The sequence below is a fragment of the Eptesicus fuscus genome, chromosome 16, assembly GCF_027574615.1.
Source record: "Eptesicus fuscus isolate TK198812 chromosome 16, DD_ASM_mEF_20220401, whole genome shotgun sequence".
NCBI classification, from domain to species: Eukaryota; Metazoa; Chordata; class Mammalia; order Chiroptera; family Vespertilionidae; genus Eptesicus; species Eptesicus fuscus.
Window position 1 is genome coordinate 44212743 of NC_072488.1, and position 26108 is coordinate 44238850.

General features: G+C 40.4%; 1 protein-coding gene across 2 annotated transcripts in view; it reads right to left on the minus strand.

The window, feature by feature from the left end:
• The window catches only part of EXOC6B (exocyst complex component 6B), a 506048-nt gene extending 495628 nt beyond the window's left edge, over positions 1–10420 (minus strand). For both annotated transcript variants that reach the window (XM_054728545.1, XM_008147458.3), the window contains exon 1: positions 10196–10420. In XM_054728545.1, the coding sequence (XP_054584520.1) occupies positions 10196–10308 (113 nt within the window). In that variant the 5' untranslated portion in view covers positions 10309–10420. The remainder of the gene's footprint in view (positions 1–10195) is intronic.
• Between the last annotated feature and the right edge of the window lie 15688 nt (positions 10421–26108).

Here is a 26108-nt window from a genome sequence, read left to right on the forward strand (position 1 = left end):
CCATAGTGGTAAATCAATTAAAATTGAATATGAGTTTTTATTAATTATGAATATAGAAACTGACTTTTTACTTTATGTTTAAGAAATCTTTTAAAAATAAACTTCATTTGTGATGAAAAAATTTATCTTAATAAACATTAATTCAATGTTTCATTTCAGTTTCCTCTTCAAGTAAAGTTAAATGTAATATTTTTTAATATAAACAGCATTATAGTATATCCAATACCCAATTTCTATGAAAATTATTTTCTTCTACTCACCCTCCTATTTGTATATTTGTGTGAAGTGATCTTGATCTGGAAAGATGTTCACTAAAAGTGAATGGTCATTTCTCAAAAACAGATTTTTGCCTGATGTGTATTTGTGTCATCTTTACAGTTTTCTATTCTGCTTGGTTTTATTTTTAACGATGAGCAAGCATCACAATTATAAAAAGAAAAATAATTTAAAAGTTAAAGGACATATAATAGGTCTCTCATTCTAAGAAGGTGAAGCAGACATAGCTTTTGCTATTCTTCCCACTACGAATAACTAAAAACTCTAGGCATCATATATAAAACAAACATTAAAAGATCTGAAAGGTGGAAGAAGAAGGCAGATAGGCTTGGGACCTCAGGACCAAAGAAACAACACTGGTGAGGTTCCTGGATTTTCTTTTTGCTACAAATCCCAGCTTGGAACTAAACAGACATAAACAAGTGCAAACAAATAGGCAAAAAAAAAGCCCTAACAAAAGCCTGTTCTCTCTATCCAAAGATGACAAAAGCGGTAGCCTACCAAATAGAAAACATTTACACAATCACTGTTGTATTCTAGACAAACACTACAGAAAAAACTGTGGCCCCACCCACACTCACACAAGCACAGGCAGAGAGGGAGCCAAGATTTCCGCCCTCTAGAAGCACCCAATACCCTGGCCAGGGTGTCAGAAAAGGCCAAGAAGGGAGCTGGGACTCTCACCCCCAATAGATGGTTACAATCTTCTCTCACACAGTGTTATTAGCAGAGACCATATATGGAGCCAGGACTCTCATCTCTAGCAGATGAGGAGCCCCTCTCAGGTCAACAGAGTCCAAGAGGGGAACATGGACATCTACCTCCACCTAGCAGTAACGAAGCATTAATCCACACCTCCTGCCAGAGCAGTGTGAAGAAAGCTAACTACAAGGGTAGGTTTAAATGAGAAACAGAGTCTCAAAACATAATATGTTTGTACAGGTTTCAATTAAAAATCATTCTTCATACCAAGAACAAGAAAGTTGTCAAAGTAATGAAAAAAGATAATCAGTAGATGCCAGAAATAACAGAGATGATGTTAAAGTCGTCATAACAAAAATGGTTCAACAAACAATTATGAACACACTTGAAACAAACAGATTGAGAGCCTCAGGGGGAAAAAAATAGAGCAAAGAATTACCAAATGGAGAGTTTAGAACTGAAAAATACAATAACTGAAAAGAAAACCTCAGTAACAGCCTCAGAAAGAACAGAGGCAAGAATCAGTAACTAAGGAATAGAGGCAAGAATCAGTGAATTCAAAGATATAACAATAGAAATTACATTATCTGAATATGAGAAAATAAAATGAAAGAAATAAACAGCACCCCAGGAGCTATTGGACAATAACAACAGATATAACATTTATGTCACCAGAGTCCCAAAATGAGAGTGGAAAGATAATGGAGTGGGAAACTACTTGAAGAAATTATAAATTAAAATTTCCCAAATTTGGCAAGGGACATGTAAACCTACAGACTCTTGAAGAAGTTCAGCAAACCCAGACAGGATAAACCCAAAGAAATCCATGCCAGGACACATTGTAATTAAACTCCTGAAAACTAAAGACAGAGAAAAAAAATCTTAAAAGTAGCCAGAGAAAAATTACACCTTTTCTACAGGGAAAAATAACTTGAATGACAGCAAATTTCTCATCAGAAACCATGGAGGCCAGAAAGAAGCAGCACAACATTTTTCAAGTGCTGAAGGAAAAGAACTCCAATCCAGAATCGTACATGTAGCAGAAATAATGGTTCATTCCTTTTCAGATGAAGTAAACTAAGCCAATCTCATGTAAAGAGAATTTGCTGCCTACTCTTTAAAAAACTGGCTACAGGAACTTCTTTAAACAGAAAGGAAATGATTTTTTTAACAGGAATCTTGGAACATAAAGGGAAAAAAAGAACACAGTAAGCAAAAATATGGGTGAATATAACAGGTTTTACTTCTCTTGAATTTCCTAAATTAGATTTGCTGCGTGAAGCAAAAATTAAAACAGTTTGACATAGTCTTAAACGTCTATAGAGAAAATATTTAAGATGGTTATAAACCGGAGAGGATAAAGGAACATAACGGGAAGTGAAGTTCCTATACTTCACTCAAACTGGTAAAATGATGACACAGATAAACTGTGATGTTATATATTAATTTTAAGAACTAGAGAAAACACCCAAAAGACTATACAAAAAGGTACATTCAAAACCAGTATAGATAAATCAAATTGGAATTTTACAAAATGTTCAAGTCACTCAAAGCAAAGCCAAAAAAAAAGAGAGAGAGAGAAACAAAAAAAGGAGAGAATAAACATAGAACAAATAAAAAGCAGAGTTGAGCCTTAGCATATCAATAATTACATTAAATATAATACCCCTCACACATATAAACATAAATATCCCTAAGAAACTATTGGCAAATAGAATTCAGAAGTATATAAAAAGAAATATGCATACACAGTGACTAAACTAACAGTGACTATTTCAGGGAGGCAGGCTCTTTTGCTGTATGTTTTTTATTAAAAAGTTGTGGGGTAAAATAGTCTTCCAGTTTTGATCTTGTTTGTCTACACTTGAAACATGACAAGTTCTGTGATAAAAAGCATATCTTTTAGCACTATAATATTGTATAGTGGAGCAGTGACACTATTATCGAGCCCACAACCCAGGCATGTGCCCGTGACTGGAATTGAACCCGGGACCCTTCAGTCCTCAAGCCGACACTCTCCACTGAGCCAAACCAGCTAGGGCTATGTAGTTTTTTAACTTACAAAGTCAGTACATATTTTGTTAGATTTATACCTAACTATTTCTTTTTAAAAAGTGATTATAAATGGTATTGTGTTTTTAATTTTGATGTCAATGTATTAATTGTTAGTATGTAGAAATATAATTAATTTCTGTGAGTTTATCTTGGATCATTGTGACTTTTCTGGCCTTCATCATTTACCTAACAATAGAACATTTTTCTAGTATTCAGAACACTGGAAGTATCTAAACTAAAAAAAAAAATGATAGAAGTGCTCTATAAAAAAATAAAAGGTTTTTGTTAATGTCATTGTTTTGCCATTATCTAAAGATCAAGCTGATTATCAAACCACAGTAGTGACCGAAGGTAAATTCACTACAGTGCAATGTGCATATCAATGTGATACCTTCAAGAATGAATAGTAGTTGGTTATTTCAACAGTCATAATCCTTATGTATCACCACAAATCACATTAAGGTAATCTAATTGGTTGCACTGTGACAGTTCTTGCTCACAGATGTTTCATTCGGTAATGTATTTTAAAGTTCTAAATTATAATTATGCAAACATATACTATATGCTTAAACTTCTTTTAACAATCATTGTGCCCTTGAGAGTTAGATATCTCAACTTTTTTTACATTCTAAATCTAGAACAAGAAATTTCCAGACATTCCAAGTAAATAACCTTCTTAATGAAACACATATTTTCCAGCCAGTATATTCTAAATTATATAGCTTAAGGCAAAACACCTACAGTTATTTTACTTGTTGGCAATTTTTTATTTGGCTAACATGGGTTGGGTGTTGTTGTTGTTTTGGGGTTTTTTTTAATATATTTTTATTGATTTCAGAGAGAGATAGAAACATCAATGATGAGAGAGAATCACTGATCAGCTGCCTCCACCATGCCCCCCACAGGAGATCAAGCCCACAACCCGGGGCATGTGCCCTGACCAGGAATCAAACTATGACCTTCTGATTCATAGGTTGACCAACATTCAATCACTAAGCCACACCAGACAAGTGGGTGTTGTTTTTTAACCTCAAAATTAAGATTATTCGCCCTGGCCAGTGTGGCTCAATTGGTTGGAAATCATCCCGTGGACAGAAAGGTTGCCAGTTCTATTCCCAGTCAGGGCACATGCCAAGGTCGCAGGCTCAATCCCCAGTAGTGTGCTTCCAGAAGGCAACCGATGTTTCTCTCACATCCATGTTCTCTCTCTCTCTCTCTCTCTCTCTCTCTCTCTCTCTCTCTCTCTCCCTCTCTCTCTCCTCTTCCTCTCCCTCTCTCTCCCTCTCCCTCTTCCTCTCCCTCTCTCTCAAATAAAATTTTAAAAAAGTTTTTTAAATCCTTGGGTGAGGATTTAAAGTAGTACTTACGAAGAAATAACTAAGGTATAAGCAATGTATAGTCTTTCAGATCAGAAATCATAGAGACTGAACACATGCATTTTACTTAGGAAAGTATCTGTAGCATTTATAAGTTTCTCAAAGTGATCAATGATCCAAAAAAGGAAGAGAGGAATAATGCACTTTCCAACTCCCAATATAAATATTATCAAATCTATGCCTTAATTAAGCCAAAACCAGCAGAGAACTATATTCCTTTGGCTCCCTGGAAAACTGCTTTTACTGAATTGTGCTTTGGTTATGCCATATGCTTTTGCTAAAGGACAATACAGGAAACAGCCTGTCACATATTGCTGCATTGACTATATGGGTATTAAAGTTACATTATATAGGACCTTCTTTGTGAGGACATATGGGAGAAACAGTTCTCTGGTCTTACGCAGAACCAAGAATAGCTGTGCTTCTCCTAAGTAACTACTTTTTTATTTTACAACACCATAACTCAAATAACTGAACATGTCTCTTTTTTGTACTAGTTGCTAGAAAGCCTAGAGACAAAGTGATGGCGTACCTTTAAAAAACGTACAGGCCTTCAAATACAATTTTTTTTGTGCATCTAATTTACCTCATGTCTTTTTCTTTTTGGAATTCAGTAAGTTATGGCTTCTCCACTAAGAAATTACACTTTGAGCCCCGGCTGGGTAGCTCAGTTGGTCGGAGCATCATCTGGATTTGCCAGGGTTGTGGGTTCAATATCTTGTTAGAGCACATGCAAGAATCAATGAATTAATGCATAAATAAGTGGAACAACAAATATCTCTCATCTCTCTCATTCTCTCAAATCAATATTTTTTTTTTAAAGAATTTACACTTTGACTCCATACTTCTTTATACATCAAAAATGTATTCTTGCCTGGTCAGCATGGATCAGTGGTTGACTATCAACCTATGACTCACAGTTCGGTCAGGGCATATGCCCGGGTTGTGGGTTTGATCCCCTGTAGAGCGTGCAGGACGCAGCCAATCAATGATTCAGTCTCATCATTGATGTTTTTCTCTCTCTCTCCCTCTCCATTCCTCTCTGAAATCAATAAAAATATATTAAATAAATAAATAGCCAAAATAGCCTGGCCTGGAAGCTCAGTTGGTTAGAGCATCATCCCCATACACCAAGGTTAGGGCACATACAAGAACCAACCAATGAATGCATAAATAAATGGAACAAATCTCTCTCTCTCTCTCTAAAAATCAATAAACAAAATAGCCAAAATATTTAAATATTCCATTATTGTTACTTATTTCTTAGCTGAATGTTCCTTAATTCAAATATTGGAACAAAGTCCATGCAACATCAGTTGGTCTTTAAGTAACTGTCTTCCTTGTTTTCTAAATACTACAGCAGATACTACCACATTGCAAAAATGGCTTTACTCTTCTTTCCCACAGCAAGAGCAGACACCTGAAGAAATGACCTATTAGACACCTTAGGTCTCAAATGTTTAAACTCAGGTCAGGTATGTGTGTGTAACTCAATTTCTACTAACTCCTCCCCCACAGTATTTTTGCTCCCCCCCACCCCCACAAGCAAATTTGAAATGTCATCATTGCTCAGCTTCTCAACCCTCAGCTTCTCACACATTTCATAGATAAGCCACTCAATAATTCTATCTTTCTAAGTTGCTTTCAGCTGAAAGCTTGATTTTGATATGTGATTAAATCAATTATTACATGGTTAACAGATACTTCAAACTATCAACTGCAATGATATAAAGAACCAAAATATATATCTTTATTATCCTCAATGTCCGGAATATGCAAACTCATAAATACAGAAAGTAGTGATTGACTGGGGAGGGCGGGGAGACAGAATGTAAAATGACCACTAATAGGTATAGGATTTCTTTTTGGAGTGATGAAAGTGTTCCAAAATTAGATTATGGGTGACTTTTGCACAACTGTGAGTATACTATAAAACCACTGAATTGTACACTTAAATGGGTGAACTATATGGTATATGAATTGCATCTCAATAAAGCTATTTTTAAAGGTATTATATTTTACTGTTAAACTTACAAGTTACATGGTATTGGAAGGAAACTAGGCTTTGGGTGGTAAGGACACAATAGAGTATACAGATATCAAATTATAATGTTGTATATCTGAAATGTATATGTTATTAACCAATGTTACCTCAATAAATTTATTTTTTAATTTAAAAACAAAATCTGAAATAGCAAATTAAGAATGAATGTTAACTGCTAGTATCCACAGAGCAAATTGAGGAAATAACCTACTGAATAAGTGATATGAGAGAAAACTAGAGCTATTGTACATGAGTGATTTGCAATCAATATTTTAGCATTAGTGCTACAAAGCTGGAATCAATATTATTTTAAAAACAAGACAGAACCCAATATCTTATGAGCCTCTTTCCTCATCTGCAAAATCAAGACTTGCAACTAACAAAATAATATTTAAGATGAAGAAAGAGATGGCTGCTTTCCCAAAAGGATTAACTAGGCAAAAGCCTCTCTGTGCATGATATGCTTGGGCCTTTCAGAATTACAATAAAAAAGGAGAGGCACTCCCTTATGATATGTGGAAATTGACTAACATTGCATGAGTGTTCAATATTAAAATAAGGAGTTATATAATGAAAAAGTCAAGCTACTGTGACTCCTCAAACAAAAAGGAATGACTGGAAGAGTAATTTGGTATACAAGGGATAGAAAGCAAGTAATGATTCACAAGTAATAGTTGGCAAAAGAAAGAGTCTGTCTGGTTAGGCAAATGTAGCTAGGTGGATTTTTGTGACGAGCAGGAAGATGGACATACTAATCTTATGTCTGCTATCAAATTTATGTTTCTGTTCTTTCATTCCTCTTCAGTTACAATACCTAACTCAGGAACAGCTAAGAATCTGGTGCCTAAAAAGAGCTATCTCAAAAGATGGAAGAAAGAGAAAAGACTATGAAGAAAGGTAGAGGAGTTTGAGATAAACAGTTAAGGGTAAAGTTAGGGAAGAGAGCCTACTGCCTTAATCAAACCTGGCTAATGATTGTGATGAGAAAGCAGGATATAATGATGATGGGGGTGCATCCAAGGAAAAGCATGCATCAAGTCTGTGCATGCTACTGTCTCTGAATGGGATAAAAGGTGAGATCAGCCCCTATGAATACGGGCAAGAGGCAAGCTAGACTAAAGACAAAGACAGTATTACTTGTATTTTTAGATGTTCAAGTGATTGAATCTTGGGTCTGACAGTAAGATTTAGGGTTATCTGCCAAAGACAGGATAAGGCCAAAAATGAAAAGCCCCTAATAATGATACAGAGAGTTAGGAAAAGCAATTAGAACTGATAGATAGTGCAGAGGTTCTCAAACCCTTTTTTTTTTTTACCATGTCCACTTAGGGCAAAAGATCCCTTAATTCATCTAACCCCATAAAACCCCACTTTCCAGTGAGAAAAGAACTCAGTGATGACAATGAAGTTTTATATATATATATATAGTTTTTTATAATTGATTTCAGAGAGGAAGGGAGAGGGAGAGAGAGAAAGAAACATCAACAATGAGAAAATCACTGATCCGCTGCCTCCTGCACGCCCCAAGGGGATCGAGCCTGCAACCTGGGCATATGCCCTGACCAGGAGTCAAACTGTAACCTCCTGGTTCATAGGCTCAACCACTGAGCCTGCTGGCCGGGCACAATGAAGCAAATTTTAGGAAGAATGGGTAACTTGTATTCGAACCATAATGCATATATTCTATGTCAAGATACAAGAAGCTCTAACCAATTTGGCTCAGTGGATAGAGAGTCGGTCTGGGGACTGAAGGGTCCTGGGTTCGACTCCGGTCAAGAGCACATGCCCAGGTTGGGGGCTGGATACCCAGCAGGAGGCATGTAGGAGGCAGCAGATCAATAGTTCTCTATCATCGTTGATGTTTCTGTCTCTCCCTCTCCATTCCTCTCTGAAATCAATAAATATATATATATATATATATATGTATATATATATATATATATATATTTTTTTTTTTTTAAAGATACTAGAAAATTACAGGCCAATATTCAGTTGATACAAATATGCATTACTATTCAGTGGAGGGTTAACATTATAAATCACAGCAAACTAAATTGATCAGTTGAAGTCATTTATCATATAGGCCAAGAACTACAGCAACGGAAAACCACAACCAACTCAAGACAACACTGATGGTGTCTGAGAAAGAATTCTTCCTAAAAACTCTGGTAATCCCAGCTGCTCCAGTGGGAGCTTTGCTTGGCTGCCTACTGCAGCTCAGCAGCCAAATTTCTTAGTAGCACACTGAAACAGCATCCTCAGTTACTCTAATAACATCTAGTTTTGTGAAAACCAAATATTAATAACCATTAATAATGCTCTATGAATACTAGTAAGTAACCTTCGGTTTTTATAAACGATAATGAATGAGGATCACTCAAAGACTTTAAGAAAATGAATAAAGAGAAAAGCATTATGATCACAATGGATGAACTGTGCTAACAATGTGCCCTGGAGAAGGAAGCTGTGCAGATGGAGATGAGTAAAGTCTCCAGTCTGCCCCTCCTTCAAACAGTCTTTAGAAAGGCAATATTCCCATGAAAAAAAAAACAAGCAGTGCGTTTTAATAACTCATTTTTGAAGGGAGAAGCAGTGACCCAAGACGGTACAAGGAGGATAAGACAATTACCTAAATACTCGCTACATGGAGATCTGAAAGGGCCAGAGGAAGGATGAAGCTGAGTTAGTTCTAGGGCACCAGGAACCTGAGGGGAAAGGGAAAGATAGCTCCACACTGGGCTTGGTGAGTAATTCACAAATTCAGGTGAAGGGTAATCCCCAATTGAGGCAGGACAACAGAGGTGAAGAATGCAGACTCTCGATCCAGGCCGCCTGACTAGGAATCTCAACTCCCCCACTTTATTTTCTCAATAACCTTGTTGGGCAAGTAAGTCACTTACAGCCTCACCCGTAAAATGAAGGTAATAATAGTACCTAACGGGATTGTGTTTCGGTTTTAAGAAGCTGTATTTGTAAACTGCTTAATACAATGTCTTGCTCTCTATATAGTAAGTGATACCTAACTTTGGTGCAATAAATTGAGGGAAGTGGGGGTTTCTTTTGACACCTCCAAGTAAAATGGAGGTGTGGGGGCAAAGTAATGGTAACGGGAGCGAGAGGGGGAGGGAAGTTTTTCTCGGCGATGAGACTACCACAGGCTGCACCTTGGGAAGCGGTGGGCCTGCTCACCGGGTTAAGGGAGCACCCGCTCCCAGGAGAGGGGCACGGGTCGAGGGAAACTTCCTTCCTGGCCTAGGATTTTCAGGAACTCATTTCTGAGAAGTGGTTGTGATTTTAAGGAGGCAAGAGTTTAATTTCCAAGCAACAGGCCATGGGGAGAAATTCTATTTTGTCTGCAAAGCAGAATGGGGCTCGAGTCGGAGGGAGAGGGGAGATGTCCTGGGGGAAGAGGTGATAAAAGCCACCATCTGTTCGGCGCGTTCCAGTTGCCGGGCGCGGGCGCCGGGCAAGCCTCGGAGGGAGAAGGAAAGTTGCCCCAGCCCGAAGGAAGGCAGGGGTGCCTTCAGGGTACGTGGGCTGTGGACGACGGCGATCGGGAAGGGACCCCACGTCGGGGCTCCCGAGGGAGACCCGCCCCGCCAAGGGTGGAGGTGGCTCGCCCGGCTCTCCGAAGGGAGGGGCCGGCGCTGACCCTGCGACGGCTGGGCAGACCCATGGCCCCGAAGGAGCCCAGCCCCCCGTCCCGCTCGTGCCCCCGTGGGTAGCCCGGGCCCCTGGATACCTGAGCGTGGGCCCGATGCAGGCCGTGTCGGTGCTCTCGATCTCTCGCAGGATCCGCTCGTGTTCCGCCGCTGTCTCCAGGCTCTCCGCCTCCGCCATCTTACCCCGCTCCATAGACTGGGGCGCCCCGCAGCGTGCCCCCACCCCACTACAGCTCCGCTCACCTGACGCTCCCACTCTCACCCCAGGTTCCCGAGCCCCCTCAGTCTCCGGCTGCCCGCAGGACGACCCCTCCCTCAGGCTGGACACGCCCCCTTGCGTCACCGCGTCCGCCGACGTTCCACGCAATACCCTCTGGGATTGGTAGTTCTCTGGGCGATGTTAGGCAGGATTCCGCTCATATACACATTTAAATCCACAAATACGCGTGGAAAGCCGCACTTTAAACCAGCAACAAGTAACGAGTGTGTATGCAACGGTGATCTAATCAGGCACTGGCCCTAACCCTACAAATTCTTGTTTAAGACCCTTGCCACAAAGTTCAAAAGGCTCTACAGGTTCGAAAAATAAGAAAGGATAAAATTAAATTAAATTAAAAATAATTAATATAATATATAAAAAGAAAGAAAAATAAGAAAGAACTAACTAGGTTTCTGTGGACAGCTATCTTACAAGCTGGGAGGTTGGGGATAGAGGGAGAAAAAGCTAAAAGAACCCAAGCCAATCCAGAGAATCAAGCCCAGAGATCACTTGCTGGTGTGAAGGATTCATAGACTGGGCCCAGAGGTTTGAAGGTGTGTCTGGAAGGTATGAGGAGATCTCAGAAAGCCAGCAAGAACTTTATTTGCTCTATGTAGATAAGTCGTAGTAAGAGGTGGGGCTGGAAAAGTACTTTGGAGAGAAATACTGGGCTGAGAAATGTGTACTTTATTCTGACTCCACTGATCCAATGACCAATTGTATCAGAAGTGCCTAGAAACTTTTTTTTTTAATGCTGATTAAAGGTCCTACATTAGGACAATCTGGTCCACACATCTGCATTTCATAAACGCCCCAGATTAGAATTTTGAAATCAGATGTATTGGTCAATGCTTGAATTTTTACCTAACACAAATGGGAATCCATTGAAGGTTTTTAAGAATAGTGACTGAACAAAAATAGATCCAGAGACAAATGGCTGGGGAGGTGGGGGGCAGGGGAGGGGTGGTTAGAGATCAACCAAAGGACTTGTGTGCATGCATATTAGCATAACCAATGGACACAGACACTGTGGTGGTGGGGGCTTGCCCTCAGGGGTGGGAATGGCTGGGCAGGGGGAGGGGAGGGGGAGACGGTCAATGGGGAAAAAGGAGACATATAAAACTTTAAACAATAAAAAAAAAAGAAAAAATTTAAATGACCAATAAAAAATAAATAAAGCTGATATCCTTGTGGGGTTAAAAAAAAGAAACACTAAAATAATACTTTCCTATTCCTATAATTTTCAGTGATTTCTGGATTTATAAAATAGATGTTGAAAATGGAGGATACTTATATAGTTCAATTCCAAATAAAAATCACTGAAATGCTCACACAAAAAAAAAAAAAAGAAGAAGAAGAAGAAGAAGAAGGTGACACAATCAGAACCTTGGCATTAAGAAATCTGATCAAAAGCAAGTGTGCAATGTGAGCAGAAATAGAAAATCTGCAAGCAGGGAAATGTTATAGAAAAATGTAAAGCCTAAACCAGGGAAGTGGCAATGAAAATGAAAAAGAATGGACAAGTAGGAAATACATTTAAAAGCAGAATTGGCAGGAGTTGCTAGATATGAGAAAGGAGGACCTTGGATATTACTCTGAGGTTTGAAGCAGAGTCACTAGGAGAATTGTGTTGCCATCAACAACAGCAAGGACAACAACAACAAAAGGCATGTAAGAATTAAAGTAGAAGTCGAGGCTAAATAATATGTACCATAGCCATACTATGGATTATTATGCAATCATTGAAGAGAAAGAGAAAAGACTATATTCAGAGACAAAACTATCTTCAAATTGTAATATTAAGTGAAAAAGCAAGGCATGAAACAGTACGTCTTCATTTGTTTTATTAAAAGGGTAAATATTACATGCTAACATATATATAAAATATTATAAATACATCAAATATTTCTGAAAGGATACCCAGGAGGCTGTTAACAGTAGTGGCAGCAAGGAGAGGAACTGGAAGCAAGGGGCCTGAAGTAGGAAGAAGGTAGTTTTAAATTATGTATGTATTTTGGAATTCTTTCTCTTGTGCATGCATTACTTTCTCAATAAAAGTATTGAGTCAGTATTAACTAAAAATAAATTTTAAAAATAAACAAACCAATAGTGAAGAGAATGGGTTACAAGTCCTGGTTTGCCAGGTAATGAGCAAGTTGCTAAACCTGTCTGTGTCTAGATCATCTCTGGTTGTCCTCATTTTATTCCATTACTTATGTTTAAACCATTCCAGATGGATGTAGGAAGGGTACAGAGAGCATGGAGCCTTTCATATTTATAAAGATCTCTTGAAATACATGGCAGAGGGTCCCTTCAGTTACCCATTTTAGCATCTCAATCAGCAAAAAGCGTTTAGTCCAAGTCAAGAAGCAGACGGATGTGTAGATCAGATATATATAGAAGTGGTTAAACTAGCTTCTGCTCCTTTCAGCAGTTCTTTTGAGCCCCACAGAGGCCAGAGATCTCACATATTACCAACAAGCGTGTGTGAGTCTGGAGTGACTCCAATAGGAAAGCCCCAGTGAAGGTGGCCTGCCCTCTAAATACAGAAACTGTAAATAAGTTCAGTGTGGAATGACCAAGAAAGCACTAGACTTGGAGTCGTGGTGCCTTTGATGCTGGTCCAGCATGAGTGGTTAAAATGTTGAGCGCTTTCTGTGTGCCAATACACAAAGTAAGCACTTCCATACAGCATTAAATCCTTACAACAATCATTTGCAATAGATACTAAGTATCTCATTTTACAGATGAGAATGTTAAGAGAATTGGTAATACCTCAAGTCTCACAGCTAGTAAATGATGACGCTGGTATTTAAACCCAGGTCCATCTGATCCCAAGGCCCATTTCCTGATCATTGGGCCACACTGTCCCGCCCATACCCTCCGTTGCCAATTTATTGTGTGAGCTTCAGCTAATCACGCTGCCTCTAAGCATCTGCTTCTACCTTAGTATAATTTATTACATCACTTCTCAGGCCCCTTCCAAATTGTTCAGAAGACCTCGTCTCAAAACTACCTCTTTCCACTTTAAATGAAGTTCTTTTCTCTTTTCCTGCATCCGTAGATTCACAGCAGGGGTGGGGAAGCTTCTCTCTGCCAAGGGCCATTTGGAGAGTTATTATAATATCATTTGCGGGCCACACAAAATTATCTACTTAAAAATTAGCCTGCTATATTTGATCAAACATTTAATTAACTCACCCCTAATGCTTTAGCAGGGCCAGACCAAATGATTTTGTGGGCCTTATACGACCCGCGGGGGCTGGACGCTCCCCACCCCGATTTACATTGTCAACATTCTCAATATTCCCACCACTGCAACTTCTAAACTGTTATTCCAAAACCCTAATTTTTCCACTTCCCTTTGAAATCTAGGTCATCAGGTTGTGCTATGGTCCTCTGCTAATGCTCATACTCCTCAGAAACTTCCCCACTTGGCTCACAGTTATTTCCTCTCCACTTCATTCGCTGCCACCAGCCTGAAGCACTTCAACATCAACCTGGATAACCCACCCAACACCTGACCTCATGTCTCCAAACTCCCCTAGCCATGTTCCTCATCCCACACAGATAATACATTCATTCATGACCATACTTTTTCCCTACCATTCTGCCTTACCCCGAAGACCACAAACTCTGACATTCCTCTCTGCCTTTTTCCATACACCTGCTCATCTGCCTAATTTCTCTGGGACCCACACGCTATTCTATGTAATATATTGGCACCTTTTCCCTTTTATGTTGGATTTTTTTTTTTTTCTAGCCAAGCTTCCAATTCAGAGAGACTGAGTTTGATTCCTGGCTTCTTCATTAATCAGCAGGGGAATTTGGGTGTTATTTGGCTTCCTTAAGCTGCAGTTTTCTTATATATAAAACTAGTGGCCCGGTGCACAAAATTAATGCACGGAGGGGGAGTTCCCTCAGCCCAGCCTGCACCCTCTCCATTGGGGATCCCTTGGGGGATGTCCGACTGCCAGTTTAGGCCTGGGATCAGGCCTAAACAGGCAGTAGGACATTCCTCTCGCAATCTGGGACTGCTGGCTCCTAACCGCTCACCTGTCTGCCTTCCTGATCGCCCCTAACTGCCTCTGCCTGCCTGCCTGATAACCCCTAACCCCTCTGCCTACCTATCTGGTCACCCCCAACTGCCCTCCCCTGCTGGCCTAACCTCACCCCTAACTGCCTTACCCAATGGCCTAACCTCACCCTCAACTGCCCTCCCCAATGGCCTGATCTCACCCCCAACTGACCTCCTCTTGGCCAATTTAGTTCTGATTGGTCGGTTTCTATGCCAGTCAGCATCAAAAGCTCTGCCTCCTCGGCAGCCATTGGCTCCTCACAGTTCACCCAGATTTGATTCTGATTGGTCTGTTTCTATGCCAGTCAGCATCTCCAGTCCTCCACTGACTGCAGGACTGATTTCTGGTGTTCGGTCAAGCCTTCAGTCGTTTTGGACATTACTCTGGGTTTTTATATCTTAGGATAGTGTTTATAATATATGCCTTAGGCAGCAATAAGAATTAGAAATAATTAATGTAAGCACAGAAGTTGGCAGAATAAATGTTAGCTTCTACCTACCACATGTACTCCTATGAGTCATCAATTTGACTAAGCCTTCCCTACTTTGCAGTGTCCTTTTACATCTTGATCTTCACCACACCCATATTGCCAATTCCTCCCCCTTCTATTGTAATGGGGAAAGAAGACTGTGACCACAGCAACTAGCTCCAGGGCACATCTGAGCTGCTCAATATCATTTGAGCCCTGAGGGCTGCTGACCCATTCTTTGAGTTTTGTTCCTTCTCACAGCACCCATGTGCAATCCTTTGCTCTCTACTTAAGATCCCAGCTCTGCTCCCATCCTTCTCACTCCTAGAAGCTACCTTTGAATGACCACCATCTATTATTAAAACCTTATTTTCCCTCCCCTTTATCATCTTTTCATCCAACTCCTCAGCATCTCCTATGTAAGAATGGGGATCTCTATCACCTTCCAAAGTCAACTTCTCCCCTGGGAAAAGTTCACACAATTATCTCTCTTCCCTCTTACAGCCTCAGTCTTTCCTTTTTTGCTTTATCTTAGTCAGTAAAAATAGCCAACAGGCACATGAAAAAATGTAAAATATCACCAATCGTCAAAGAAATGCAAATCAAAACCACAATGAGATATAATTTCATACCTGTTAGAATGGCTATCACCAAAAAGACAAATGAGTCCTAGCTGGTTTGGCTCAGTGGATAGAGCATCTGTGGACTGAAGGGTCCCAGGTTTGATTCCAGTCAAGGGCACATGCCTGGGTTGTGGGCTCCATCCCCAGTGGGGGGAGTGCAGGAGGCAGCCAATCAATAATTTTCTCATCATTGATGTTTCTATCTCTCTCTTCCTCTCCCTCCTTCTCTGAAATCAATAAAATATATGTTTTTTTAAAAAGACAAATGATGTGTCTTATCAAAGACAAAATAATTGGCAAGGATGTGGAGACAAGGGAACTCTTGTGCACAGTTTGTGGGATAATAAATTGGTGCAGCCACTATAAAAAATGGTGTAGAGGTTCCTCAAAAAATTAAAAACAGAACTACCACATAATCCAGCAATCCCACTTCTGGGTATTTATCCAAAGGAAATGAAAACAGGAACTCAAAGAAATTATCTGCACTCCCATGTTTATTGAAGCATTATTCACAATAGCCAAGACATGGAAACAACCTAAGTATCCAACAACAGATGAATGGATAAAGAAGATATTAGATAATAGATAGATAGATAGATAGAGATAGATAGATAGATAGATAGAGGAATATTATTCAGCCAGGGGGAAAGAAGGAAATCCTGGCATTTGCAACAACATGGATTAAACTCGAGGGCATTATGTAAGTGAAAAAAGTCAGTCAGAGAAAGACACACTGTATGATATCATTTCTAATGGAATCTAAAAAGGCCAAACTCATAGAAACAGTAGAGTGGTGGTTACCAGAGGATTGGGGGATGGAAGAAATAGGGAGATGTTGGTTTAAGGGTACAAACTTCCAATTATGAGTAAATTCTGGGAATATATAGCATGGTCATCTTAAATAATAATGCTGTATTATATATGTGAGAGTTGCTAAGACAGATCTTAAATGTTCTCACCACACACACGCACACACAAAAAGGTAAATATGTGACATAATGGAGGTGTTAGTTAAAGCTATAGTGGTAATTGTTTTGCAACATATACCTGAACCAAATCTTCAATTTGTATATCTTAAACTTATACATTGTAATATGTCAATTATATCTCAATAAAGTTGGGGAAATTAAAAAATTTTAAAAATCGCTCTTCTCAACCTTGCTTCCCTTCATTATTTGGACATGTATTTTACACTCACTCTTTCTCTTTACCTACCACTTGTTCCTTAAGTGTCTTAACTCAGACCACTTCTGGGAAACAGCTTTTCACAGGTGATCTTAAGCTTTCTAACCACCAAATCCAAAGGCATGTTCCAGTCATCATTTACCTGATCTCTACCCATTACTTGACAAGTGTTGCCCCCAAACACTGAATGGAGACAGGTAACAAAAAGAGAAAGGGAGTGGTCCTCCTTTCATACCCTTATCCCAGGTCTTCACGAAATGTTAGTGCGCAGGCCTCGTTGCCTACCTGTACTAGTATGTAGTTCATTGCATTATTTCTCCCAGCTCTTCACTCTTCCGTGTGACTTTGCAGTTCCTCCCACTACAAGTAGAGTGCACTTCCCTGACCCTTGACTTTGGGTTCAGCCATATAACTTGATTTGGCTAATGGGAAAGACAAGCAGAGGTCTGAAGTGTACATACCAGGTTGGGCTTACTCTTTTGCCTTTCTGGCATTACCATGAGAAAAACATGCCTAACAAAGCCCACTGGTCCAGTAAAAATGAAAGATACGGAGCAGAGCTACCCAACCACTCTACAAGCTGCAGCCTGAAGCAGAGCCCCTCTGTCCCAGCTGACCACAAACTCCAAAATGAGAAATAAATACTTTTTGTTATAAGCCATTGCCTTTTGGGCTAATAGGCTGTATTGTAACAATAGCTGTCTAGTACACTCTACCTTCTTTCATAAAAGTTTCTCTTCCCTTAGCTTCTGGGACAGGTAACAATCCTGGATCACACCTCCCATGCTTATATCTTCTTAACTTTCTTCACCATTTTTTTACTCTGTCTACCTGGTTGGTCCTCTTCTCAACCTCCTTTTCTAGCCACTTCACAATGTCTCCCTGAGTGATGTCATTTTATTCCAGAGGGTCAAATACAATCTCTACTGTTGACACCTAAAGCTCTCCTCTAAACTTCAGATACAGATTTCTGGTTGCCTTCTGGACATTACTGTTTAATATCCTGCTCCCACTTCAAACTCAATATTTTAAACAAATTTGTAAATTTCTTTGAATATATTTTTATCGATTTCAGAGAGAAAGGGAGAGGGAGAGAGAGAGATAGAAGCATCAATAATGAGAGAGAACAATTGATCGGCTGCCTCCTGCATGCCCCCTACTGGGGATTAAGCCCACATCCCAGGCATGTGCCCTTGATTGGAATTGAACGTGACCTCCTCGTTCATAGGTCGACTGTTGTTATTGAGTTGAAAGAGTTCTTTATACATTCTAGATACAAGTTCCTTATCAGATATATGCAAATATTTTCTCCCATTCTGTGGGTTATCTTTTCACTTTCATTATTTTGTTCTTTGAAGGACAAAAGTTTTTTATTTAAATGATATACAGCCCTCGCTGGTTTGAGTCAGTGGATAGAGGGTCAGCCTGTGGGCAGAAGGGTCCCAGGTTCGATTCCAGTCAGGGGCACATGCCTGGGTTTCGAGCTCAGTCCAACGTGCAGAAGGCAACTGATCAATGATTCCCTCTCATCATTGATGTTTCTATCTCTCTCTTCCTCTCCTTTCCTCTCTGAAATCAATGAAAAATATATATATTTTAAATGATGTCCAATTTATTTCTTCTTTTGTTGTTTATGCTTTTGATATATCTAGCAAACTATTTCCTATCATGATAATGAATATTTATCCTATGTTTTCATCAAAGAGTTTTATAGTATTAGCTCTTATATTTAGGTCTATTTTGAGTTAATTTTTATAAATGGTGTGAGGTAGGGCTCTAACTTCCTATTTTTGCCAAAGGTTGTCCAATTGTCCCAGACAACTTATAGAATGATGTTATTTCCCTATTAAATTACATTAGCACTCTTCTTAACAACAATTGACCAGCCCAGCTGGCCTGGCTCAGCGGTTGAGGATTGATCTATGAGCCAGGAGGTCACAGTTAGATTCCTGGCTGGGGCACATGCCCGGGTTGCGGGCTGGATCCCCAGTGTGGGGCATATAGGAGGCAGTGTGGGGCATATAGGAGGCAGCCAATCAATGATTCTCTCTCATCATTGATATTTCTATCTCTCTCTCTCTCTCTCTCTCTCTCTCCTCCTTCTCCCTTCCTCTCTAAAATCAATAAAAATATTTTTAAATAAATAAATTAACCATAAAAGTAAAAACTTATTTTTAAATATTCAAGTATATTCTAATAAGCCTTATATCTAGTCTTATGACACTACAGCACTATCTTGATTACTGTATCTTTGTATTAAGTTTTTATATTATGAAGGGTGAGTCCTCTAACTCTGTTCTTTTTCAGGATTGTTTATATATTTCCAATTGAATTTTAAGATAACCTCATCAATTTCTGCAGGAAAAATTTCCAGTAGGCTTTTGATTGGGATATAGTTTAGTTTAGGGAGTATTGATACCTTAACAAACTTTTCAACCCATGAACATGGGATATTTTTCTATGTTACTAAATTTATTCTTAAGTACTTTATTTTCTTTTGTTTGGGTCTTCTCTTTGTTTTGTTTTTTTGGGTCAGTCTAGCTAAAAGTTTTTCCATTTTTGTTGATGTTTCAAAGAACCAACTTTTGGTTTGTTGGTTGTCTTACTTGTTTTTCTATTATCTTTTTTAATGCTTTTTATTGGTTTCAGGGAGAGGGAGAGAGAGTTAGAAACATCACTAATGAGAGAGTCATCGATCAGCTGCCTCCTACATGCCCCACACTGGGGATGGAGCCTTCAACCTGGGCACATGCCCAGAGGGGGCATCAAACCTAGACTTCCTGCGTCATGGGTCAACACTCAACCACTGAGCCATACTAGCTGGGCTCTATTATCTTTTTTCTTTATTTCTTCCCTAATCTTTATTATTTCCTCCTTTCCATCTGTTTTAGGTTTAGTTTGCTCTTTTTTTTTTTTTTTTTTTCTAATTTAATTTTTTTTTTTCTAATTTCTTAAAATGGAAGTTTAGGTTATTTATTTGAGAACTTTCTTCACTTCTAATACAGGCATTTGTAGCTAGAAATTTCCCTCTTTTAGTGCTATTTTAGTGCATCCCATAAGTTTTGGCAAGTTGTGTTTTCATTTCTATTCATCTTGAAATGTTTTCTAATTTTCCTTATGATTTTTGACCCACAGATTATTAAGCTTGTGTTGTTTAATTTACACATACTTGTGAATTCCAAACTTTCTCTATTGATTTCTAATTTAATTCCATTGTGGTACAGAAAACATATTTTATTTTATTTCAATCCTTTTAAATGTATAGATATGGTCTATTGTATCTATTTCAAGTGTTCCTTGTGCACTTAAGAGGAATGTGTATTTTGCTGTTGTTCAAGTCTTCTATTCCCTTGTTCCTAGTTGTTCTATCCATTACTGAAGTAAGATAATGAAGTTTCCAACTATTATTGTTGAATGGATATATGCTCTTAAATATCTCCCAGATGCCTTAAACTCATTATGTTCAAAATTGATTTTATACTCTCTCCTTTCTCAAATCCATCTCAGTTAGTGGCACTAGATGCTCACAGTAACTCAAAAATTATTCTAGATTCCTTGTTTTCCCTTATATCCTCTATCCAATAGGCCATTCCTCTTTAACCCATCTATCCCTGCCCTACTTAATTTGGGTCCTTGCACCTAATACCAGGACTATTATAACCAATTTACTTGTCTCCATTCTTGCTAATGTTCATTCCACCTAGAACAACACACTTTTTTTTTTTAAGTATGGTGGTTTTATTAGCCTCTTTGAGCTGTTGCAACAAATTACCACAAAAATGATGGCTTTAACCAACAAATTCATTTACTCACAGTTCTGGATGTCCAAAATCCATTTTACTGGGCTGAAATCAATGTGTCAGCAGGACTATGGGGAGCTTTGGGGAGCTTTGACTCTTCCAAATTCTTTTTGTGGCTTTCAGCATTTCTCAACTGTGGCTGCATCATTCCAATTTCAAGGACTGGATTATCAACTTATGTCTACCCTGTTCTTTACACTGTTTTCTCCTGTGTGTGTTTGAATGTTCTGCCTCCTGCTTGGTTCAGATCCTGGCTCTGGAACTCTTTAACAACATACCCTTGGGGAGATTTCTGAACCAATGATCCATAGTTATCGACCTTGGGCTCTGGCAGAGGGAGAGCAGAGTGGACTGGTGCTGTGTGAGCAGAAGCCAGGGTTGGGGGCTCTGGGGTTAGAGGCAGAAGGCAGAAACCCCAGTTTCCTGTGCTGAGTCATTCCTCATGCTGCAGAGGACATCTTTCTCTTGCAGACCTTTCCCATCCAGGCAGCTTTTGCCTCAATACACTCGTTTTTTAGGACTTAAATCCAGAGTCATCCTCTCCCATGGGGAGTCTTTGCTATATGATCTCATTCTTCCACTTGAGCTCTCAGCCTCCTATGTACACATCTGTTCCAAGATTTACCACACAATTTTACCACTGCCTTCCCCTCAGGATAGCTAAGTCTCTTACAGCAGAGTAATTAGAACGCTCTAGAGTTAGACAATATAGATTAAAATCTTGACTCTACCAATGTGTGATTGGCAAATTATTTTATTTCTCTATGTCTCAGTTTCTTTATCCATATTATGAATATAATAATAGTACTATCTCATAGGGTTAAATTAAATTAATAGATTCAAAGTACTTAAGTGTTAATACTATTATGCACCTGTGGTCCCCAGCACTTTAGCAAAGGACTCAGAATAGAAAGCATGAGCTGAAATAAACTGAACTTAACTGCTTGTCCCTTTTTTTAGTCTTTAGTTATGCTATTCTCTTCCTTTCATATAAATACCCTTCCTCCTTCCTCCTCCTTGCTTACTTTGCGAAATCATTCTTCAAGATCCAGCTTGTGTGACCTTCCTTCATGAAGGCAAGCCTTCCCTTCCTAACACAGGCAATCAATGGATCCTTTGTCAACATCTCTATCTTGTATAATTAATACATGACTCTGCATTGTCCCTATCACACTGTGTGGCCTTGAGTAGTAGCAATAATAACAATTACCATTTATTAAATGCCTGCTGGGTTCCAGGAACCTAATATGATTTCTCTCATTTGATCTTCACAGTCATCCTGCTGTGAGACAGAAATTGTTGTCTCCATTTCATTGATGAAAAAACTGAGGTCCGGTGTGGTTAAATAACATGTCCATGATCAGATGGCTAATAGCTAAGTGACAGTCTGAGGTTCGTAGCCAGGCCTAACCTCAAAGTTCACACACTTTCTTTTATTGCTTTCATTCGTTTTCAAGTCTGCCTCTCCACTTACACCATGAGCTCCTTGGGGGCAGGGGCCTGTGCCAGCAGCTGGCTCTCTTAGGGGAAGGAATATGCCTCCCAGAAGTCCTGAAGTCTCCTGGGTGCAGAGCATCAGTGCTTTCTTCTGTCTCTCCCCACAGTGCTGAGGTAGGATTCTGTGCTGGCAGAAGAGTGAAAGAACAATGATTGAACAGCAGATGAAAGCAGCTGAGCCCCCGGGACTCTCTTGGTCATGTTTGCTGCTCCAGCATCTCTGGGGGCTGTGAGGAAACCTCCCAAGAGTCTGAGCTCACTATCCCCTGGGCAGTGATGTCAGCCTCCTGCCCTGCCAGGCCCCTGAGACCACAATCACACTGACATCACCCTTGTTTCCATGGAGCTTAGTAAGGAACTCAGACCTTGCACATGCCCCTGCCTGAGACAAATTCTGTAATCATGATTCTAGGGGTCCTTTTCTTTGCCCCAAAATCTCTTTCCAGGTCTCTCATAGTAACTTACCTGTCCCCCAAGATTGTAAACTATATTCAGTGTTTTGCTCTATATAAACACTGTCTGGAATCTCTGACACACCCATATAAATCAGGAAACACAGAGAATTAAAAAAAAAAATCTCCCCAGTGATCCTGTCAGACTGGAAAAGGGAGAAGATGAGCAATAGAAAATTAGGACAACTTGTCAGCCTTTCCAGGATCTGACTGCCACAGGTCTGTTCCACTTTAAAGTGGCTGGAAACTTGAAATGGCTTCAATCTTGAAGTTTTGGGTTTTAAACTTTTCAGTCTCTGCTAGTTATAAGAAAGCCATCTCAAGGTGACAGGAGAAGATTTGACGCTGGGTGGTGGACACACGGTGCAATATACAGATCTTGTAACACAGAAACCCACACTTGAAACCTATATATTCATGTTCACCAATGTCACCCCAATCAATTTAATAAATAAAAATATTAATTAGGCCAAGCCAGTGTGGATCAATAGTTGAGCATCAATCTATGAACCAGGAGGTCATGGTTCGATTCCCAATCAGGCCATATGCCCGGGTTGCAGGCTCAATCCCCCAGTAGTGGGTATGTAGGAGGCAGCCAGTCAATGATTCTCTCTCATCACTGATGTTTCTATCTCTCTCTCCATCTCCCCTCCTCTCCAAAATCAATCTATATATAAAAGCGTAATATGCAAATCAACTGAACAGCAGAATGACCAGTTGCTATGATGAGCAATGACCACCAGGGGGTAGACGCTCAACACAGGAGCTGCCCCCAGCCTGCAGGCTCCTGATCGGGGCCTGCTGGACAACCTCTTGGTTCCTCCCCGCAGCCAGCAGGCTCCGATCACCCGATGGGGAACGGGGAACCGGGGGTGGGTGGCGGCAAATGCTTGTGGTGCCAGGCCAAGGCAGGTGTGAGCAAGCAGGGCCCCGGTTGCCCCACTGGTCACCCCACACACAGAGGGTGAGTGGTGTTGGCAGCAGGGGGGGGCGGGGCGGGGATGGCTGCTGGCAGCTGGGGAAGATAGGCCCTGATTGTAGGCCAGGCCTAGGGACCCTACCTGTGCACAAATTTCATGCGCCAGGCCCCTAGTAAAAATATAAAACAAAAAAACCTTAAAAAAAAAGCTGGGGACAGTGAAACTAGGAAAGACCTAGGGTATAAGAAGCAACAGGAGAGAGCCTGGGTGGGCTGCTTTGGCTCACTAGAAATGTTATAGGAAAGAAGTGAGCCACCCTGGGATGCTGTCAGCTCACTGGAAAGTCAGAGAAAAAGGGGCCTTGGAGACAGGTTCAGGGGTTAACCTGGGACAAGCTGCTGCTACCCATTGTTCCCCTGGTTGCAAGTCTCATGGGGACCTTTAGAGTTTAAGAGAAAAAAAGTAAAAAAATGCACACCTGACATAAGGGATGAGCATGCTCCAGAGAGAGTCCATGCTGGCTTCTTTGACTTGAGGGGTTTTATCTGCTTTCCAAGACAGGGATTTCAGGGGAGGTCCCAGGGGAGGACCTCAATCAAATATTCATCAGCTTTTCCAGGTGTGTCCTTTCAGGGGGTCATTAGTCATTGCAGCTGGTCCTAGTGTCACCAGCCTGGTTTTGCTGCTTTTCTGGGCCTGGAGCTGAAATATAACTGAGGCCTCGATGTTATTTCTAAGGTGGAAAGGTCAGCGGATCTAAACCTCGTGACCAGGGATATGCTAAGGAAGGAAAGGCCACCCTGGGGGCAGATCCGGCACCAGTTTTGCCCCCTGCTAGGCCCTGGGGGCTTTCCACCCTGGTGACCTTCTGCGTCTGGCTGTACATTGCTCAGCCAGTTCGTTCAGCTATCTGTCTTAGTTTCCCCATTCCATTTGCCAAGGAATTTTCCTAGCTTCTTACTCTCCTGCCTCAGGTGAATACTTTGTTTCATCTGTTTATCTGTTTTTCTATATACATTGTATACGGACATATGAATATTATTCAGCCTTAAAAAGGGAATTCTGACACATGCTACAACATGGTTGAAGCTTGAATACATTATGCTAACTGAAACAAGCTAGACACAAGAGGACAATAATTGCATGATCCTATTTATATGAGGTACCTAGACTAGGCAAATTCACAGAGACAGAAATTAAACAGTGGTTGCAGGGGTTGGGGGGGACAAGGGAAATGATGAGCTATGGTTTACTGGAGGCAAAGTTTAGGTTTGGGAAGATGAAAAAGTTCTGGAGCTGGATGGTGGCCATGTTTGCACAATAATGTGAATGTGCTTCATGCCACTGAAGGCTACAGATTAAAATGGTCAAGTTTGTGTTATGTATATTTTGCCACAATTAAAACAAATATCTTAAGTGGAGTGACACAATAAAGCCTGCACAGGTCATTTCTAGATTGATGGTTAGAGGTCTCAATGAGGAAGTGACATTGAAGCTGGACTCTGAAAGATAAGAAGCCAGCCATGTAAAGTTGGTGGGTGAGGGAGAAGCAATACAGGCAAAAGGTACAGATAGTGCAAAGCCCTAACACAGAACACATTAGGAGTGTTCCAGAAGCCTAAAGAAGGCTGATGTGGTGGGAGTATAGAGAAGAAAGGGGGGAGAGCATCTGGAATGGCAGGTGAAGAGGTCAACACCATACCCATAGGCAACTCTGTAAAGAGTTTTTTAATAAAAGGAAACAGAAATGGGGCAGATGTCAAAAATGTCTGTGGGGAGATTTCCCTCCCCCCTCCCCCAAGAAGGGAATGATCTAGTAGAGAGGGAGAACTGACAACGCCAAAGAGAAAGGCAATGCTATAAGTCTAAAGACCTCGAGTAAAGAAAAGAAATAAGCCAGCACGGCTGGTGTGGCTCAGGGGTTGAGTGTCAACCTATGAACCATGAGGTCATAGTTCAATTCCTGATCAGGGCCCATGCCCAGGTTGCAGGCTCAATCTCCAGTGTGGGGCATGCAAGAGACAGACGATCAGTGATTCTCTTTCATCATTGATGTATACTATCTCTCCCTCTCCCTTCCTCCCTGAAATCAATAAAAACATATTTTTACAAAAGAGAGAGAAGGAATGAGATCCAGACCACTAGTGGAGTTTTTGGTGAGCACTGATGCCAACATAATGCCTTGTTCCTATATTTAACAATACTGGGATTGGGTATATTTTCTTGTCCTTGTATTAAACAATCCTGAAATCAAGTAAAAGTAATTTAGCTGATTGCTCCAGGAAATACTTGCTCTTGGGAGGTAACGCTGAACTAACTAAAATGACTTGTTCATCAAGATCCTTCAAGTACAGCTGGCGTAGCTCAGTAGTTGAGCGTCAACCTATGAACCAGAAGGTCTCGGTTCGATTCCCGGTCAGGGAATATGCTCAGGTTGCGGGCTCGATTCCCAGTGTGGGACGTGCAGCAGGCGATCAGTGATTCTCTCTCATCATTGATGTTTCTATCTCTCTCTCCCTCTCCCTTCCTCTCTTAAATCAATTAAAAAAAATGTTTTTAAAGTCTCCCTTAAGACTTTCCCTTCACTAAAGGCCCCTTCATGCCCACCACTCCAAAGCTGTTACATACTCTGTTCAATCCTCACCAGTTCTCCTCACCACGACCCACTTTAAGGTCACACAACCTGGGCCCTAAAACTGTAAATATCCT